Genomic DNA, 19,139 nt, shown 5'->3' with positions numbered 1-19,139 from the left:
ACAATATTATTTAAAATTTGATTTAGGGTAAATCAGACATGTTTTACATTACACTCATCATATCATCCTGGTCTTCCATTGCTTGATGATTTTAACATGTCAGGTTTTGTTCTGAGAAGCCAGCATTATTATTATTATTATATAAATGAATATTTCAGACAACATCTATCTTAATTTTATGTCCTGCAACCTTCAATGCGCACAGTAATGGATCTTCACCATGAGAGGTGATACCAGTGTGAATTACACAAGAAGGTCTAGATAAGACTAGATAGAAACTCATTAATCTATACATTATTGAAATGGCAAACTAACAGTGGTATGGTGTGTCCACTATAACTGACATTATCCTATTATCCTGATCATATTCTTTTGTTAAACCCACAATCTTCAAACTAGGGAAACAGCTGCTGCACACAGACGATATGATCCATTTCCCGTTTATAATCTATCCCAGTGTGTGTGGATCATGTTATAATGTTTCAGAGGACACATAGTCAACCTAGTTACTCACATGTGATTCAGACATGGCAGTGTGAGCAAGTGATCTGTCTGCAGAAAAAACAGAGAAAGTGCAGTGTCAGCTCCCAGTGGAGTGTCCTCCTACAGCCTGTAGTCTCCTCTCAGTGTCAGGTGCTTAATGCAGTGTGAACAGCTTCTTTTTTTTGACAGTGAAAGCTGGACATCAGTGGCCCAGGATGTGGCGAAGGTAAGAGCCACTTAAAAATAAAAAAAATAAAAAAAATCCATACATGGAGCTTTAATAAGTTCAGATGTGAAGGCAGACAGCGGTGGGGTCTGTGCAAAACCCCAGGCAATGAAGCAGTAGCACTAAAGTCAGCACGAGGGTAACATTCAGCTTATTGCCTGTAACTCTTTATTGTCTCTAAGTAATAAAAACTAATTGTGTGTTAACAGAATGACATGGCACAGACACTTGAACCTTACCTTGTGCTGTGATGTGAACAGAGCCATCCCTCCCGGGTTCTGACTTCAGTTATTGTGTCCATGTTTTATATGTTGCCTTATTGCAAAGAACATTTTCTCTTGCAAGGCAACATAGATCTGAATAGAACTGAAAAAATATATATTGATGATTTGTTTGCATGGCTCCAGACATCCCTCCCACTGCAATATCACATATTCTCATTATCAAATGACACGCGCAATATGCCTTGTTCAGTTACTGAAGACATTTTCTTTTACTAAAAAGCTTGTTTAGACATTTTAATTTCTTGTGAAATGTACCTTTAAGACAGGTTGCCTTACCTGGTATAAGGAGTTGCGTCATCGGCCTGCGCACCTTGATGGAAGTGGACACCTGTTTATGGCTCCTTTTAGAAAACGTCTGGCTTGTGTTTTGTTCATGTGTGAGAAGACAGAGCTGTCCAATCAGGCACGGGAAGGTTGAAGCTAGATAATAATCAACTAACCTATCTACCTGTGGGGGGTGGAAACGTGCCTTTTCCCCTCGCGCTCCAAACTGCTTCAACTAGGACACGTGTAGCCTACCCAGACTGATACAAATGTTTTTACTCCTCTAAAATGATAATGATATTATTTTAGGCTAATTGCATGCGGCCTACACCTCTGGTTATTGAGTGATTAGCTGATTAGCTAACCACTAGGGGGCCTCCTCCCCAGGACAAAATTTTTCTTGTTCTTGTATTTTAACTGTGATAATTTTCTGCATTGTATTTTAAATTGTGTTTTTATGTAAGCGTCTTTGAGCACTTGAAAAAGCGCGTTACAAAATAAATTTATTATTATATTATTATTAAAATTTGTTGTTGTTGTTGGACTCTTATTGATTGTCACAAGTAGTTTGTTTCGTAAAATCAGTAGGCTATCTTTGATTTTCTTTTTTCTTTTTTTGTTTGAAATAGCTAAATATTTTTTCCATTGTCTGGCATTTTCAGTTGTTTTTTTTTTTTTTAATCAACATTCATTAAATAAAATCACTTACCAGTGTAGGCTATTAATACAATGAAGTGGTAAAATAATTTGCGTAGATTAGCCTAAACCACTTGTTGCTATTTTCGGATTTTTATCGAATGTCATCGAGGATGTTCTTTTATTTTGAAAGTAGAAAGCCTGTGTTTCCGGTGTTGCTGTGCCTCTCTCCGGTGGACTTCACGTTGCTCCGCGGTACAAACGCTCACACCCGCTCCTGCGCTCCGCAAGTGTAGTCTGTGTAGACCGGTGGAGGTCTGCAGGACGGGACCGGGACCGGGTCCGCAGCACCGGGACAAAAAAAAAAAAAATCACAGCTCTTCTGGAGGAACGGACTGAACTGACGACCGGGAGAACAGGGGGTAAGTAGTCCGGGTGAGAGGGCATGTTAACGGGGTACAGTACAGATGTAAGCCGCCAATACAACCATGCACTGTTAAAGAATTAGTGATATTTTAATAGTGCGTCTACTGTTTGTTTTGCAGTGACTGCTCTCAACCTGCTCATTGAAAACTTTATGCCTATTACTCCCACTTTTTTTAGGAACTAGCTACTACAAACAATAATTAAATCAAGTTGCATTCTTCAGATAGGCTACTACAGTAACACACTTTGCAGACAGATGTTGACAGTGGGAACAAACATTGGCACAAAAAAAACAATGTGGGTGCAATTTGTGTTTTCTGTGTGTTTTTAATTCATCCACTGTGAGTGAACACACACATTTTTTGGCACATTTGATAGAAATGAAAACAGCAAATATTGTTCCAGCCCAGTCAGGATGACAGTGTGTGAGTCATGCTTCGGGTCAGATGAAAGTAAAACATGGTGGAGTGAGTAAAAAAAATAAAAATGCACCCACAATAATTTGTAGTGGGTAGACCCAGATAATAAAATTATATGCACTCAGTGAAAGTGCAGGTTTTTGCAACAGTGTTCCTCTGCATCTCACTCACATATAGTCCACAACACAACACAACACAACACACAGTGGAGCAGGCAGGAGATTTTATCAGGGGAAACTGCTGTAATCCTGCTTAGTGCATTTCACTAACAGGAACCTAGCACCCTGAAATATTTGGTTTGCGAGCTGGCGGGCTTGTTTTTCCTCATATTGGAAGAATGAATCTGGAGATTATGTAGGATTTGAGCTTGTTTAGCAGCAAGCATAGAGGAGAGGGACTTGAAAGGAGCAAATACACACACACACATACACACACACATGCACACACACACACACAGTCACTGTCTACATTACTTTACCTTATGTGAGTGAGAAAATGATGTGATACACGATGACATATATGTGCTGACTGTGCCTGGAAGATAAAGTTGCCCCCCTTAAGGATGCTCAATGCATGTGTCCTAGATGTGGTAGTGTGTGTGTGTGTGTGTGTGTGTGTGTGTGTGTGTCTTTGAGTCTGGGAGTGTAATTGTGTGTTTGTGTGTGCGTTTGTGTGTGTGTGAGCCTTCTCGCTTTGTGTACATGTGTTCTCATGTTTCACAGATCAGATAACAGAATCTTTTAGGACATTTACCCAGTGACATTTTAACGGCGCTGATGTAACGTCCCTGCAGTGCATTGATAAATTACCCCTGATGATATTACATTTGCCTTTTTGCGCATCTAGATGATGTCGCTTTACAAAAAAAAAGAAAAAAAAGAAAATCTATTAGATTAAATGGGCACTGAAGGGTGTATTGCCTCAAGGGAAGACTGTCAATTCCACTTAAGTAAAATCAGTATAAATTGTCAACAACAGAGTGTGGAGCTGCTTCAGTTGCAGCTTTTGCTCTAAAAAAAAAAACATTACAAAGCAAAGAGAAATTGTTTTTGTTATGTTTTTTTTTTTTTTTACTGCTGGGAGCTTTTTACCTTTGCATGTAGGACAGGCTGCAGTTGTGAAATGCAACCGCCTCTGCATGGTGGTTCACTGTCCGGTGAGAAGAGGGAAGTAAATGAGCTCTGGCTCTGAGTCTGAACTGAACTTGGCTCGCTCTCATTAACGTCTTTCTGGACCGGCGGTGACGGCTCTTTGCCAGACGTTGCTGTAGGATAAAGCCTATAGGAACCTCTGTTGCTACACAAGTGATGATGAGAGCTGCAAAAGGTGGAGAGGAGACGTGCAGCCGTGACGCTGCGTGGAGGAGGGCTGAGTGGCTCCGGCTGGCGAGATGAAGCAGATGTTACTCATGGACACTGTGGATTTGGTGGTTTTTTAGTGTCCAGCTCAGCTGTTTGCTCTCTCTGCCATCTCTTCTCATCTCGGTTATTTATAAGTGTTGGCTCGTGGAGAGAGAGACACTCTGTACGTGAGGCATGTGACAAAGGGAGTGTCTTTATATACAAACTATGATTTATGATACTGCATCATAACCATGCAGTGATGATGAGCTGTGTCCAATCAGGACTGTGTTGAGGCTTCTCATTGTGTTTTTACTGAATGAGGGAGTGCCCACTAATTTCTCCTTCTCTCTGCACAGACACACAGTGGAGCTGGGTGGCGGTTGTTATGGCATCATTGCCTTTATCTCTCTGTGTGGATCACAGATTGTTTTTGACTCTGCTGAGAGCATCAAAATCAATGCTTTAGATCCCCACTGTTCATTCTGAAGTGAAATTAGAGAAAGTTGCCTTTGATGGCTGACAGATGCTGTGTCTTCAAACACTTAATGAACCACATGCGCTCCTCCTTTAGCCCGACTGATGCTGGCTTTTTTAAGGTCAATAGCACTTTATCAGCTGATAAACACAACAAGAAACCCCTTAATTGTCATTTACTGTGACCTGGGTTGTGTGCTAATGTGTCACTGTGCAGCATTGTGCAGTTGGGAAACTTGCTCTGGTGTGAACAAAGTGACTTTCTGACATGATGCAACATTAGCACTTAGGGGACTTGAAGTGGAGTTTCTTGTCACCTGACAGAAGCCAGTCTTCACAGATAGAGATTCAACACTGCAAGTTCCTCCTTACACATTACACAAAGTCATTAGATCTGATGTAAGAGTAAATGGTGATGTAATCAGAGGACATATCTATCTATCTATCTATTAGGGCTGTTCGATTAATCGATTTAAAATCGTAATCGCAATTATTTGAAATCGTAAAAATCGATTTTTTACTCTAACTAGGGTAATTACGGTAAGCCCCCGTTCATGAATCTGGGCTGCGCTGAATTATCGTAATGACTGCCGCCTCCTTTCTCCCACTGCTCTCCCCACACACTGTAAACAAGCATGTCGGCATTTTGCTAAGACCAGTGAGGATTTCGTTGCCAAAAAGACCAACGGCCCTTTTCCACTACACAGTTACAGCTCTCACGGTCCATTAGGTCCATTTAAAAAGACACAAACAGCACACAAAATAGTTTGTCATTTAACAAAAATATCGTAATCGGAAATCGATTTTTCAGAGAAGAAAGTCGAGATTTTATTTTTGGGCAAAATCGAACAGCCCTACTATCTATCTATCTATCTATCTATCTATCTATCTATCTATCTATCTATCTATCTATCTATCTATCTATCTATCTATCTATCTATCTATCTATCTATCTATCTATCTATCTATCTATCTATCTATCTATCTATCTATCTATATCGAATCTTCTCTCTCTGCTGTAGAGATGAGCCGTTTTCCGCAGGGGGGCCATTAAAGTTTCATCTGATACAATCAAAACTACTGCGAAGAAATGAGACGCTTTGAGGACCAACGTGGAGAAAGGGAGAGGGGAGGAGGAGGAGGAGGAGGAGGAGGAGGTGGGTGGAGGGAGAGCGAATGTTAACACGGGGCACTTGTAGTGAAGTAGAGGAGCGCAGTGTTTTTTTTTAAGGGCCTTCCAGATGGCATGTCGACAGGAAGGTTCCGGAGAAACGGGCCCCTAATGAATGGGAGGGAGAATCACCTGAGGGGACAAGAGACATCAAAGAAACCTTTCTCTGCCGCGCGCTCCCTCGTTCTTCCCCTCCCACATGCCCACTTTACGCTGACTCCTCTCCTCTCCTCCGCTCTTCATTTTCTCCTCACACCATATATCTAATCTAGCTGCTTAGTAGCTCCCCTCAAGTCATCTGTGGGCACAGCAGCTGACACTCTTGGCAGATTTTCTTTTTTTCTTTTTTTTCCCACTCATTTTTTAAATTTTATCTTAATTAATCTCCTCCTCTCCTCTCCTCTCCTCTCCTCTCCTCTCCTCTCCTCTCCTCTCCTCTCCTCTCCTTCCTCTCCTCTCCTCTCCTCTCCTCTCCTCTCCTCTCCTTTCCTTCTCTCAGGGTTCCTACGCAAGTATGGAAAGTATGGAAAAGTATGGAATTTGATTTTATACATTTCCAGGTCTGGAAAAGTACGGAAAATGGAAATGATTGTATGGAAATATATTTAGTTTTATTTAAGTTATCTGGTTTGGTCTTATCTGAAGTTATCTGGGTTAATTATTTTTGTATGTGCTATTGTACCTATAGCCTATAGTACCTAAATTATTTGGTATGGCATACACATTCAGAATAATGAAAACAGATTTTTTTTTATATAATGCACAACTATTTACTCAAATATCACAAATTATTTGAATTTTTTTTACTGAGAAGTCTGGAAATTAGGGTCTGGAAAAAGTATGGAATTTGGAAATTTCAAATGTGCAGGAACCCTGTTCTCTGCTTCTACATCTTCTCTCCTCCTCTTCCCTTAAAGGACATTCCTCATTTTTACAGTGAGACAGCCGAAGGGCAGGTTGAGACAGAGCTGTCTTTAGAAGAAGCCCTGACATTCGCTCTCCGGCCGACGTGCACGTAAACGCATTACCGTCCTTGACCTATAACAAACACTGGAGGCTGCGGTGAGACAGACGGTATGGAGAGAGGAGTTTAAACGTCAACAGTTCAGTGGTTTATCAGGTTGTCTGCAGTGATCACAGAGGCCATTTCAGAGCGAGTGGATGTGTTTGGGAGGGGCGGGTTACGGAGGAGGGGTGCTGTTTAAAAGAGTAATGCATCCATGCTCTCTTGTATAAACATACGTAGACGTGTGTACTCTATGGATATGTACCAGCTGAGAGATGAGGAGTTGGAAGAAAAGGCAGAATTGACATTTTTCTAAAGGGCCAAAGCCTGTGGTTTTAGCTTTAGAAATGTTTCAACTGCTCCAGGTTTGTGTTGTGTTTGTGCTCATGTATCTGGTGTTACTTGTGTAATCCATCTTTGCTCAACATCAAGTCTGTGTTCATTTTGGTCAAAGTTACATTATTGTGGTTGGATAATGTCCTTCAATCTGTTCCACTGCGGCTCAACACCTAAAAGGGGAACTCTTCATTTTACACATCAGTATCGGTTTACTTAACACTGCTTCTCTGTCTGTGACATATCTTTCATGGCTATGGAGGAGTGTGAGAAAAAGCCTGTGTCACATCTGCTCAATTATCAGGTAAAGATAGTCTGACAAAGAGTCACTGTAATGCTTTTTCAGACTAGTCATTTTGAAAGGAAAAATACAGACGTTTTTGAAAACAGTTTCCTTTTACATACACTTATCGAACTGACGTGTGCTTTTTCCCTCTGTGAGGCGTCAAAATGTATGTCGTCAAAAAACTGTGTTACGTATGTCAAATTTAGGATTCAGTGTTTCTGGAGATAAATTGGACCAATCTGAATATTTAATGCCAGATTTATACCTGACACTAGCAGTTACCAGTAGAGCTGTCATAAATACAGCACCTACAGCATAAACTATGGTTTTTACTCAGTGTCACATTCCTTGCATGTGTTGCACATGAACTGGGCATGATACTTCAGTTATATTCACAGTAATGGTGTTTGCATTGTTTCATTTACTTCCAGGTTTATCATAAGCAACAATGGTGGAACAGATGCAGTAGAAAACAGAGCTTCCTCACACTGACTAGTCACAGTAATTGCTGGTATCACTTCTAGCTGCCTTTGGCCTCACAGAGGCTACGTACGTACTGCAGCTTCTTTATTACCATAACACACTTGACATTAAGGGTTGGCGTTCTCACTGTAATATAAATGGAGTGGACAAAATCATCATACCAACACCTGGACACTGCAGCCTCATACTGTAGCTGTGGTTTTATCTTCCCACATTGGTTCCAAATATGAGTTATCAGTCTCCCTTTTTATTTTATTTTAGTATCGTTAAACCATATCAGCCGCTTCCTGCTTGATATACGGCTATAATAAAATATATTCTTATCTAATTTTTTCACTTTTAAAGTCAGCCGACATCGTGGAAGTGCAGCACTAAATCAGGGGGAGGTGCACTCCTTTAAAATGAATAACCTCACAATTATCAGCCTGAAACACTGACAAAACTTAATACAGACTTGGTGTTCACTGTGATGGGTTATAAAGGAACTAAAGTAAGTTTCATTTGTCTGCTAATACATTTTCATGAATGGAAAACAGTGGTTCCGGGAACAGGGGGGGGCCGGTATATATTTTTTTTTAAAGAAAAGAAATCCTTAAACATGCATTTGAACATCATTAGTAAAAAAAATAATAATAATAAGTGTAGAATTTGCAGTTTGAGAGCTGAAATGTGCAAAATCACTGATAAGATCCTTTAAAGCAGAGATACAGACTATTTCCTCTATGGTTTGCGGTCTGTTTTCTCTCCTTCCTGCAGACTCTCTCATACATACTCAATTAATGCATCTGCAAATGGCTTTTGCATTTGAGAAGACTATATACTGTATGTCGTTACTGCATACATTATTCTTTAAGACTCAGCCTGAATATATTTAACACCAGCGGAGAGCAAAGAGAAACCTGACAGCAGGACTCAGATGCTACATTTTTCATGATGAGAGGGGTCACAAGGTTTTTTTTTCTTTTTTCGTTTTTTTTCTCAGATGCTTCAGACATTCAAAGGTACATGTAAAGGTTGACCTGTGTGGGCTGGAGTGCAGCGATAACCTGTCACCTGTGTGTGATTTCTGCTGCACCAGTGTGACTGTCAACCAACCAGACGTGGAGCGTAGGACTGAGAAGAAATTCATTCTTTCTTGTTTTCCCACAGCAGACGTCTGCAGCTCCCACTCCTCACTCAGTACTAGTACTACTGATACAAACATACACATATTCCCACATTGACACACACACACACACACACATATATACACACAAATGCCCTGTGGGCAGAAGCTGCAGCAGGAGGGGAGGAAGTGATTTTGGAGGCTGAACCAGACACTGCAGAGTTATGCTTTGGAAACATCTCTGGCCGCCAAATACTAAATCATTCTCTTTCTCCTCTCTCTTCTACTCTTCTTTATGACAGCCCTGATTATTTATTTCATCTCTCTGTCTCTCTGACCCTCTCCCACTCTCATCTCGGCATCGCTGTGTGTCTATTTCTAGCTAAGAGAATGAAATATGTGATAGGCAGGAAAACACATTTATCAGCTATGTCATCTCAGGAAGTGGAGGAAATGTATTCTCTGCCTTGGTTCTTGCTGTTGGTAAACAAAGCGTGACACTGTTTCTATAGCACGAAGATGTATTATAGAAGTTGCATAATGCAAAGCAGTCTGCAGGAGTTACATGGGACCTTCGATTGCAGGCTGTGTGTCCACGTACACTAACGAGTTAAGGTCGAAGCAGGAACGGCAGGAAACTGTTATCAGGTGCCAGGCGCACAGTTCGAGAGGGAAGTCGCAGTCCTGCACAGAGAGAAAACAGGAACTGTTAAATTTTATGTGTGTGAGTTTTGTCTCTGTTGCAACTGTGAGTGTACTGTAAAATGATTATTATATAAAAAAAAAAGAAATAAAAAAAAAGCGAGGGTGAAGTCAGGACAGGGTGTTGTGGGAAGTGCCAAACTAAAAGTCACAGTTGAATGGTGTAATTTCCTCTCAGTGTCAGTTTGGGTTTACTGGAAATCTTTACTTCTGTGGTTCATGGATGCAGCTTAAGTCTGACACGTTCTCTGCACAATAATCAGATATCACACAGTGGAGATAAAGTGGAACTCAAGTGACCCTTCAGATACAGAATAGCAATACCATTTATTTGGAGTCAGATTTCTGTCCACCTGATGATTGAGAGTCTATATTTACGGCCTTTTTGCTCCATTTTTGGTCTCCACCATCTCCTGAAGGAAGGAAACATCTGGTCATTTGGCAGCTCAAGGCTCCACTTTGTTCGCCAGTTTAACTGTGTGTTTTCACCATAGACTGTAAAAAACATGGACGTAGCATCCGTGACGTCACCCATTGGTTTTGGGGAGTCGTTTTTGTGACTTAAATATGGCGGCCTGAACAGCGCCATGTTGGATTTTGGTGGGCGTGTACTTTCCATGTTTGGAGGAGAGGCGGTAACTCAACGGGTCAACCGGCCGAGAACCCGCCCACTGGCCTCGAAGCAGCTGTCTCCGGACCTGACGCTCAATGTTTCCGCACCCTAATTGGCAAGAATATTAAACCTAATAATAGTAAAACGGTAGAGTGTAAAAAAAAATTCACCCCCCTCAGAGTGTGTGCCGGGGTAGAAACTATCGGTTGAGACCAAAAAACGTGATGACACCAGGCTTTGATCATGTTTACTGAGGATGTAAAATCGGCGATTTTAACATGGGGGTCTATGGAGAGTTGCTGCCTTCTGGTACCAGCCCCCAGTGGCAGCCGAGAGGATTGCAGTTTTTTTAACCCGGAAGTGAGCTTCACTTCTCAGACCATGGATGTATCAGACCGACAACTCCCCCCTTGGTTTTCACTGAAAGAAAATAGTTAGAGTAGTTAGACTGAACCAGAGTAATAAAGTTGCAGGTGGTCAGATGAGCTAATATCGATGCTAGCGGATCTCTGAAGCAACAATGCTTTGAGCTGTTGATGTGTTAAAGCAGAAGTAAGTGATATTTTTGTGTTAATATAATTCTTAAATAGTTATATCTTCCGACAGCAATCACTTACATAGAGTGTTTGGACCGAAACACGGGTCTGTCAGTCACTCTGCTCTGCTCTGAGCCGAGGAGAAAACTTATCTCGTATCCTACAAGTTTTATCCAATGAGGCGAGAGAACGGCATAAAGGGCTGTGTGTGCAGCCAAGGGATGCGCCTGAATGTGGTGACGTAGGGACGAGGACCAATAGATCCATGACGAGGGTGGGGGCTGCTAACTCCGTCGGCTGACAAGACGTTATGGTGCGTTCAAGGGCAGCCCGTAATTCGTGTTTTTCCGACCTGTGAAGTCGTACCAGTTCGATCTGGTACGAGTTCACGGGTCGGAAGTTACGAGTGGCCGTTATAGTGACTTTCACAGGTAAAACAGGTCGGAGAAACGCGAGTTGCGGGTTTCCTGGAACGCTACAAAGTCGTAAGTTGTGACTTGAAGCTGTAATTTACGGTTTCAAAAGCCTGCCTGGAATGCAGCATTAGCCAAAACGACCGGATCGCTTACTTCTGCTTTAACATCAACAAGCTAAGATTAGCTACCAATCAAAGTTTAGTATGTTAGTATAATGTTTGCTAATTATTACTCAAAACAAAGTGGAGCTGAGGCTGATGGGAGTGGTAGTTTTATCTGGTGAAATACTGTACAGGACAAACTGTTTGACTAGCCTATAGGGCTAAATGAAGTTTATCCAAGTTCATTGCAGTTCATCCTCTCCCAGTGTGACATGTTTGTGTTGTCACTGTGGATTCTTCATCATTTCTAAAATAATAACTGCCTCATGCAGTGTCTGTACAAGAAATATAAATATCACATCATTCTTTCGGTAAATGTCACAGATAAGCTTTACAAGGGCACGGCTGCAGTGGCACAAAGCAGGAAATTAGACACAACTGTTCAGACATCACCAGCGGCAATAAAATCAAACATGATTATTTAGCTGCCTGCCAGTGTTCCCGTGTTGCAGCCGTACCTATCCCCACGGGGAGTCAAATAACCAGGGCTGAATCAACTCATTCATTCCCGGTGAGACTCAGTGGTTTGACTGTGAGTCTCTGCTCGTAAATCTCGGTCACACCAGTTTCCTCTCCGGTGATGAATCTCTCTCTCATAACTTTACAGCAGCAGAGACGGACTGCCTCGCCGGGGCCGGGATCAGCTCCTATTGTGTTTGTGATATATTTGGCAGGAGCTTCTAAAAGCAGCGCGCACCGAGCAGTGTCAGGAGATGAAATACAGCGCTGTCGAGTATAGATACGCATCATTATTGGTTCGGTGCCATGTATAAAATCAGTATTTGTATTGATTCTGAAATGGTTAGTTGAACAGAGAATGAATCACCTTCAATAGTCAATGAATTGTTTGAAGGAATGAATCACACCCTCACACCTATTAAATATGAATCCAGGAGAGGGTGGAAGCAGATTGAAATAGCAAAAGCAGCTCAGTGTGAAGGTAACAAAAATCCTCAAATGAAAGGTGTTAGACTTATTTTTTTATGTATTCAGATATAATATTTTTTAATTGGTTCTTTTAAAAGAGACCGGTTGGCTGATTCACTGAGTCGGAAAAATAATTAACAGATTAACCGATAATGAAAACAAGCTATTATTAAGATAATAAGCTCATTAAATGTTGTGTTCCAGTCCAGTGTATATTTAGAGAGCAATGTCCCAGCATTAAAGTCCAACATTGTCATATAAAAATTGACATTTTGATGTTATTGTTAATGTTTTTTTGTGGCGTGTTGATGAGGGTCACTGTGCTCCGTATGTTAGTGCAAGCATCAGAGGCCGCTTGTAGTTAAAAATGTAATGTGGTGCATTTGCTCCCCAATGAAAAGGGAAATTGACCTTCACAATGTCAGAGCTTAAGTGCATGCTCTCATTTGTGTGAATAGCTTGTGGTCACTTTCCCTGGCACCAGAGCGAGCGTGTCTCTGTGTGTGTGTGTGTGTGTGTGTGTGTGTTACAGGAAATCATGAAACCGGGAAAGTCGAAGTCATCAGGGAGAGGTGATGTAATTATTTTAAAGGAGGTTCCCAGGCTGCGATCACATGGCTGCGAAACTAATGAGAGCCGCTTGTGAAAGAAAGAAAGTGATTAAACCTCCACCACACCATTAATGTCATTAATGTCATATATCCGAGGATTTATGGCTTCATATAATGACATCATGAGGATTTTTCCTGTAATTGAAAGGATGATACTCCCATCACTTCAACTCACTCACCCACTTTTCCCCGAGCACCCTCTCTCTCCTCAAACATTCTCTGAGTCGGCAGCGGAGGTCCTGCTGGAGAGACGCCCTGTCTTTCCTGATTCAGCCGTCTGTTGGAGCACAGTCCAGTATTCACTCCTGCCATATACTAATCCTTTCAGTCGGCTCGGCTTCTGGCAGCCCCGTAAAAGAGCCGACTGTGTGGGGAGTCGAGAGAGACCAGGACTGATACACAGAGATACATTTACAGATATGTACTGTAAGTCAAACACTCCACCACTTACCCGGAAAAAAAACATGAAAATATGCTCACTCACATCCACATCGAGGTGCACATCAGCGTCACTCACCTTCTCTACGCCGGTTCAGGTTATAACTCAGTATCTACTCTCTAACTCTTATAATTTGAGCTTTTTGGTCATCATTATCTACTTTTTGGCTTCAGATCCCATAAAAATGAAGCTGTAGCACGTTGGGAACGCTGCGCTTCGTTCCACATTTTGTTTAAAAGGTATGAACATCTGTGTAAAAAGCACAGGCGGCCACTCTGTCGCATTACTCGTCACGCCACTTTGTTTGGTTCGGTGTAAACAAGCAAATGTAAACTTGTGGCCACTCATTGCAGATTATGGCCTTAGTGTGGTCGTGAACCATGAGGGTGATTTTTCTATTTCAGATAAGATCATTTTTCACATTTTTAGAGGCCTGAAGAAATAAACACATCCAGTGTTTCTCAAGAAAAAATCGGAGAAAGATCAGAGAAGAACACATGCAGTGTTATTCTGTTCATTGGATTTTTTTTTTTACCAGGGTTATGTGATATAACTTTAATCATTTGGCCATGGCCTCATTTTAATGCCCATGCTGAATTCAGTCCATCCATTATCAATACTCGCACATCCTCTGCAAGGTCGTCTACTATCCTGTTGCACAACTCTCTACCGAGACAGTTACAGAGAGACAGACGTTCATAATCACACCTATGGGTTAGTTTTTTATTAATCTACTCCACATGTCTTTGGATTGTGGGAAGAAACTGGAGCAAAACAGAAACAGTTTTGCACCCAAAGGGTTTAAAATAAACTTTGAGAGAAACTTCATTTGGGAATTGCTGTGTTTGTATGACTTACTCACACAACACATAAAAAAAAGCCTCCAGATGAATGTAATGGTTTTAAATTGGCAAGGACACAGATAGTGAGCTGTCTGTCAGTATGATACTACATTCACCCACTGTGTGTATACTGTAGTATACTCCAGTTACAGGTATATGTCCTAGTTTCTTTGCTGTTTATCGACTGAACACAAACGCTACAGTGTCAAACACACACACACAGCCTTGTATTCACACACAGCCTTGTATTCACACACAGCCTTGTATTCACACACACACATCAGTGACAACATTGTTTTCCAGGAGCTGTAGTCCTGGAGGAATGCTTAGTTTGGCGTAGGCAGTCAAACCCTTTGCCATCCTAAACTAACATGTCAAAGCAGTCTGGCATGTTTCTGATTTGTTAGGAGCAACACGACTGACGGTAATGAGACCGAGTCAGACAGCGGAGGTCAGGATGGGAAGAATGAATATCTCTCTAATGACAAAAACATCTCTGTCTGTCTCTGTCTCTCTCTCTCTCTCTCTCTGTTGTCAGGAAAACAACATGAAGAAACCCCCGCTGACCAACAAGGCTTCGTCTTCACATGGAGCAGAACATTTTTTCTCAGTGCATCAGGCAGCCTCGTATCCAGTGGTTTGAAATCGCAGACAGGCAGACAGGAAGAGAGAGACACGATGGACTGACTGAGACGCATTCGAACAGATGAGTCACATATGAGTGATAGATGATGTAACAGCGTCTGGGACGGTCGTCTTGCTGACCATGGAGCTAATTGCACCGGCGGAGAGGGAAAAAGGTGCTTTTTAACAGCTCGTGACCGTCGTGCATTTATTTTGCCAATGACAAAACAAGTTAAAATGAAACAAGGCGGCGGAGAGGCAATGACCTAATTCAGATGAAATGACCTCACACTGATAAGTGGCCTGCCTCCTCACTGGGTGATGGAACATAATCACAAATGGGCTCTTATCATAGAGGCTGGAGTGTGTGAGGTTACATGATATTTCTGTGTGTGTGTGTGTGTGTGAGTGAGTGTGTGAGTGTGTGTGGGTGGATGGCTCTTTAACTCAGAGGAGTGGGTTTGGATGCTACTTGCAGCGATGTTGCGGCGTGGACTGCTAGCCTGGGTGTCCCGTGTCGGGGGCGTGCTGGTGCTGCTCTGCTGCTCCCTCTCGCTGCTCTACGTGATGACCTGCAGCCCCCCGCACTCCGACGACCCCCCGCTGAGTCACGCTCTGCCCCGCGCTGGACCCAATCACCCCAGCCTGGGGGGCACAGGGCCGGGGGTCGGAGCCGGGGCCGGCGGGGCAGGAGGAGGAGGAGGAGGAGGAGGAGCAGGGCCAGCTCAGAGCGGGGGGTCGCCGGGCGTCCAGTCGTACCAGGTTCTCCTTCAGGAGCGCGAGGAGCAGCACCGCCTCCACATCTCCTCCCTGAAGAGGGAGATCGCTCAGCTGAAGGAGGCTTTACAGGAGCGCAGCCAGCAGCTGAAAGGCGTGCAGGAGAGTCTGAAGAGGGCGGCCGGGGGCACGGCGGAGGGCCAGGAGGCCGGGGTCAGGGTCGGGGCTCAGGGAGGCGGCGGCGGCCTCGGGGACGCTCCGGGAGCCAAGAGCCAGCAGGCCGATCTCCAGGAGTTCCTGAAGAGCCAGCTGTCGAAGGCCGAGGTGACCGCCGGCATCAGGCTCCCCAGTGAGTACGCGGTGGTGCCGTTCGAGAGCTTCACCCTTCAGAGGGTGTACCAGCTGGAGATGGGGCTGACGCGCCACCCCGAGGAGAAGCCGGTGAGGAAGGACAAGAGGGAGGAGCTGGGCGAGGTGCTGGAGATGGCGCTGCACAGCCTCAACGCGCCGTCATCGCAGCAGGACGGCCGAGCGGCAGCGGAGAAGAGTCAAACCAGCAAAGTGTACGCACCGTCTGACTTCATAGAAGGTGAGGACACATAACACACAACTTGTTTATTAAAATTCAACAGAAACCACCACAGTCTTTCCCTGACCTCCCCAGACACAATGGACTCCACTCTGCAACACTTGTGCTTTGTAAATCATTGATTGCCTCAGCCCAGGGGTTCCCAAAATGTCCATGCCAAGACCTCCTGAATACTATCAGCCTGTGGCTGGGGACTTTCTTTTGCAACCTCCCCTGCAGCAAAAAGAAAAAGCCAATTTCGTAATATGTTTTTATATTTGTTATCAAAGCAATATTACTGTATTTTTTCCTTTTCAAAATGTGTGTCCATTTTGCAACACTAGTTGATTGCTAGCAAGGGAGCTATTGCAGAACCAGAACCAGAGCATCTTGGTGGCGGCTGCAGGAACCGGGCCAACACTAGTTTATGACCTGCAGCTCAATGACATTTTGACTGGTAGGAAATGGAAATATGAGCCTGACAAATAAGTTTTCAATATGATATGAAATGTATTTTATTATAATGCACTTAGAACAATTTGCTGAGGCCGCCATAGTGTTCCCTGGTGGCCTCCACTTTAAAAAACCGTAGCCTACTGCCTCAGCCAGTCAGAGCTCAGTCTCTTATTCTGTTTTATTATCACAAGATAGTTGGGAAAACAAACCGGTTCTATATCTAAATGTCATTTCCTGGAAACAGGTGCAGTAGCCTACTTTTTGTTTACTACACTTCTTTTCAGTTTTTTTTTTTACTCCAGTGTCTTCTGCTACCTTCAGTTACTTTGATCTTGTCTCGGTACACGAATCCCTAGAAGGTCAAAACCTGTGAGCGTTTCCATGTACTAGTAGAAGCAGGATATCCTCCTAGATTGTTCTACTCAGCTCCAATCACACCCCCAGGAAATGAACACAGCTGCTCCTCATTCACAGTGGAGCATCTCTTCAAACGTGGTATTTTAGTGTGTGTATGTGTATGTGTGTATATATCTGCTGCGTCTCTGTGTGTGTGTGTGTGTGTGTGTGTGTGTGTGTGATCTGCTCTTTGAAGGTCACCATCTTCACTGTGTGAGTGGGTGGAGGTTTAAAAGTGAGTAATAGGGGCACCTGGCCCGGAGGAAATGAGCCATAGGTCACTATAAGGAGCCTCTTCCACGTGCACGAGCCTGTGTGTGTGGTCTTATGTAATGTAAGTGTGTGTTTATGTGATGGGGATCTTCAGCGATGCGCATATACATTTGTCTGCATCTGTGTATATTCACATTAAGAGCCTCCATGGTGAGGCAGCAGGAGAGTGCATTGTGCTTTTAAATGAAATTGCGACTCCCTCCTGTTCATATTTAGCTCTTAGTGCTCCTTAATGGATTCAACCATCGATTTTGAGCAAATCTTGAAAAAGCAGCTTTTTATCCAAACTGCCAGACAAGAGAAAAGAGGCAATCCAGACGGCCAGACTGACAAAAAAGCATCTTCAGGGAGCTGTCAGGGCTGCATTCACAAGTCTAGTGAGCTGAAACTGCACACAAACACTGGAGGTATGCAAAATCAACTGACCAACCACAGAGTCGAGTCCTTAGAAGGGGACAGAGAGCTTCACTTCAGACACAAAGAGTGAGACAGGAAGTGGAGGCATTTTAGTCTAAACCGTTCTACATATTTACTAAATGAAAGATTATCGTGTTGCCCCTGGGAACCGAAGGCTCCCATCAGAGGAAGCTGACCAACTTAACAGGAAAAGGCTTAATTCAGCCCCGCTATCAGATGTAACTCTTAGCCCACAGTCATCTCTCTGTTCTCCGGCGTCTTCATTTTCTCTGTCATTTTTTTTTTTTTGGCTTTCTCTCTGGGTGTCTGTCTGTTCTTTTTCTGTCATCCAAACTCTCCCTAAAGACCACACTTCCTCCCAATGGTGTGTTTTCTTCCCCTTTCTCCATGCCCACCTCTTTTGTCTCTGGACTCTTTTCTGACTTAATAATTCCCCATTTCCCTTTTTTTTTTTCTCCTTCTACCACCACTGACCTCAATGGGCAAGTAATAATAATCCGAGTAACAGCGCAGTAATTGCAAAACAACTGTCTTTCTGGATAAAGCTGACTCAAAGCCTGCGACAGCAATAACAAAAAAATGGTGTTGATGACCGCAATAGTCTCCCTTGCAGTGTCTGTGAGTGTGTGTGTGTGTGTGTGTGTGTGTGTGTTATAGTATGTGTATGTACGGTTATGGCTCTTTGCCCAGCAGCAGCAGCAGCAGTGTGCATGGACAATGTCTCATTTGGCCTCATATGCCCTCGTTTTCCTTTCTGTTTTTCTCCCACATATACACACAGTATCAGGCTGTCACGGAGAATTGATGACATACACACACACACACACACACACACATTGAGAGAGAGAGAAATAATGGTGCAGCTGATGCTAAAAATGATATTCCCTTGAAAGATGTTTATTTTTTTGTGCATTTCTTCTTAAAATTAGATATTAACTAACTGGGAATAGAAAAACATCATCCTTGGCACTCGAAACTCAGAAATCTCTAAGGGTTATAAACAAAACCGCACCCTGGAGAAAAGTAAAGTAAACAAAGTCATTGTGAGGAATTTTTAAAAAGCGCAGAGGAACAACAGGCAGAGAAACGTGTCATGTGACATTAAAACTCACTAAACTCAATCTAGTCGGCTCAACCTCAGGTTACATTCACATTTTGTGAAATACATTTTCTTGCTGAGAGTTAAAGGAAAATATAAACACTTTATACATATAAAGAAGACCATTAGCTTAGCATAAAAAAATGATAGCAAAGGCCACTTACAACTTAACTTAACACAAATGATCTAATTTATAGGCTAAATGAAATATAACATGTTTTCATTGTGTACATAATGTGAGTGAATTAGGTAGCCTTGCCTTTATATTCTAGCAGCATGTTGGTGCAGTCATTGATGCCTCCCTCAGGATGATTGGTGATCTTCAGCATGATTTATGCTCAGCTAGAAAGTACAACTCCTGCCAGTGGCTTCATATTTAATAGACAGATAGGAGACTGAC

At 42.9% G+C, this 19,139-nt stretch overlaps 1 protein-coding gene across 1 annotated transcript in view; it reads left to right on the top strand.

The window, feature by feature from the left end:
• Positions 1–2,065: 2,065 nt before the first annotated feature.
• csgalnact1a (chondroitin sulfate N-acetylgalactosaminyltransferase 1a) overlaps positions 2,066–19,139 on the top strand; it is a 36,097-nt gene continuing 19,023 nt past the window's right edge. Inside the window, exons 1-2 of the mRNA XM_085793146.1 lie at positions 2,066–2,315; positions 14,728–16,119. Coding sequence (XP_085649272.1) covers positions 15,279–16,119 — 841 coding nt within the window. The 5' untranslated portion in view covers positions 2,066–2,315; positions 14,728–15,278. The remainder of the gene's footprint in view (positions 2,316–14,727; positions 16,120–19,139) is intronic.

This window comes from Trachurus japonicus, chromosome 12 (assembly GCF_045865225.1).
Source record: "Trachurus japonicus isolate A0001 chromosome 12, Traja_1.0".
NCBI lineage: Eukaryota > Metazoa > Chordata > Actinopteri > Carangiformes > Carangidae > Trachurus > Trachurus japonicus.
Note: the sequence above shows the minus strand (reverse complement) of the source record. Positions and strands in the feature narration are given on the sequence as shown.